This window comes from Palaemon carinicauda, chromosome 9 (assembly GCF_036898095.1).
Source record: "Palaemon carinicauda isolate YSFRI2023 chromosome 9, ASM3689809v2, whole genome shotgun sequence".
Taxonomy (NCBI): domain Eukaryota; kingdom Metazoa; phylum Arthropoda; class Malacostraca; order Decapoda; family Palaemonidae; genus Palaemon; species Palaemon carinicauda.
Genome location: NC_090733.1, coordinates 115,040,607 through 115,042,613, shown reverse-complemented (window position 1 = coordinate 115,042,613; position 2,007 = coordinate 115,040,607). Strand labels below are relative to the sequence as shown.

At 40.0% G+C, this 2,007-nt stretch overlaps 1 protein-coding gene across 1 annotated transcript in view; it reads left to right on the top strand.

The window, feature by feature from the left end:
• Positions 1-1,616, top strand: part of LOC137647065 (probable G-protein coupled receptor 45) — an 11,712-nt gene extending 10,096 nt beyond the window's left edge. Inside the window, exon 2 of the mRNA XM_068380228.1 lies at positions 431-1,616. Within this exon, the coding sequence (XP_068236329.1) occupies positions 475-1,593 (1,119 nt within the window). The 5' untranslated portion in view covers positions 431-474 and the 3' untranslated portion in view covers positions 1,594-1,616. The remainder of the gene's footprint in view (positions 1-430) is intronic.
• Positions 1,617-2,007: the final 391 nt, after the last annotated feature.

The window sequence follows — 2,007 nt, the reverse complement described above, 5'->3', positions numbered from 1 at the left end:
AAAATTCAGTCAAAATTTTCTCAAATCAGTTTTATTGTCACCATCCTAATTATGAACTGCTTCATTAAGGAACTTAGTTAGCATAATCTTTGCAAATAATAGTTCTTACTTTTGATTGTGGTAAGTGATAAATGGTTATTTCATGTAGGTCTGCATTTATTTTTATTTATAGAGATTTCTTTTTCCGCTACATCAACTTTGCTTTCATCATATCTGCAACAGCTGTTTGTATTCCTTTATAAAAGAATGATATTGTTTAAAGTTATATCCTTCTCAACTTCTACATTAGAAAATTGTTTATGTGGTCACTAAAAGATTGCTAAGTATGAATTAGAGTGATTTTGTGTGAAGTGTATAATAATACAAATTAATGTTACTATGATAAAACAGATAAAGCTGTTGAGAAAATATAATTATTTCATATTTTCAGCTGTTTGCAGTGCATCAGTGTTCGAACTCCCGAAAGAAAGTAAGATGGAATACTTTGATGGCAACTTCTCCAACGACACTTGGCAAGAAAACATGGGGACGGGAGAGCAAGTCTTCCTAAGCCTAGTTGGTACCATGATGGCCATAGTCGGTGGTTTGGGCAACGCGGTTGTAGTGATCCTCGTCTTCTGCTCCCCCGCCATGAGATCAGCTATCAATCTTCTCTTGGCAACGCTTGCCCTCACTGATACGATGGTGACGTTGCTGATATTGCCCTTGGATATCGTCACCCTCATTGGACGAGAGTGGCTGCTTCCAGTGTCACTCTGCTACGTCCACGAATTCTTGCTCAACGTCATGCACCTTCAAGGGGTGGTCATTTTAACCATCATTTGCATTGATCGCTACATCATCACTGTGTATCGACAAGATCGCCTGACACCTTCTACTGCCTGTTGGGTCATAGCTGGGTCATGGTTGTTAAGTGCTTGTTTGGCTTTGCCTCCAATGGTTGGACTCGGTTCCCATGTTTCTCCACCTTTACCTTCAGGCGTGACTCACTGCATCTGGAAGCCCTCAACGCCCCCATCTCCAGGCCATCTGCTTTATGGCTGTGCAATGTTTACATTTGTATTCCTGTTTCCTGTCATTACTATATGTGCATGTTCCGGCAGTGTTCTTCGGAAATTCCGTAAGATGACGGCGAAAGTTCATAACAACAAGGAAGACGCAACGTTAGACTACAACGGGATAGTGGATTGCCCACAAGAGAAACAAGAGCACAAGTCGGCTTCGTCTCGCCGGATACTCGTCCCTCTGAATCTCCGTTACAAAACCCAGACCTTCACAACCATATCGTTGCTTTTTCTGGTGTCCGTGGTCTTTCGCTCTCCTCTGCATCTGGCACAGCTAGTGAGCTTGTTTACCGAAGATGATACAAATTATCACAGGGCTTATATCTGGCTGTTGTGGTGGGCTTACTTGCAGTCGGCTGTGAATCCTGTCATCTACACAATTCGGATCAAGACCATAAGAGAGGAATTGTTCGAGTACTTCCCTTGCTTACTCCACTTAGTACCGGGTCCTACAAGCCGTGGCTACAGGCGTTCCGATCTAAAGGCAATCTATATGATACATGAACCGCGGCCTCATGTATCAAATTGATTCATTTGGGTATGATTCCTTCTCCCATTAAGTTTAGGTTGGAATGAAGTTGAGTGTTCCTTAAAGCAATCATACAATATCGTTACTCAAATTACTTATAGAGAAGTTAGATACCGAAAAAAATGAATTAGTGTAAATTGTAAAGCATGTGAAATTTATTACTATCTTAAAGAAAGATTCAGCTTCGAAAAAAAAAGAGGATGACATTTGCTTTATAGAAACAGAATTCCTGAACGAAATATTTTGGAATTGAACCGTCAGGAACTTGAATCATAAAAAGCAATGAAAAATTAAATGAAGAAAATCACGGACTGACTATTGTGGGGATAAGCATATGTATAGAAATTAACTCTGACGGGCGAACCGTACACTAGATATAACTGACAGTGTTTCATAAATAAAAAAAAAATAAAA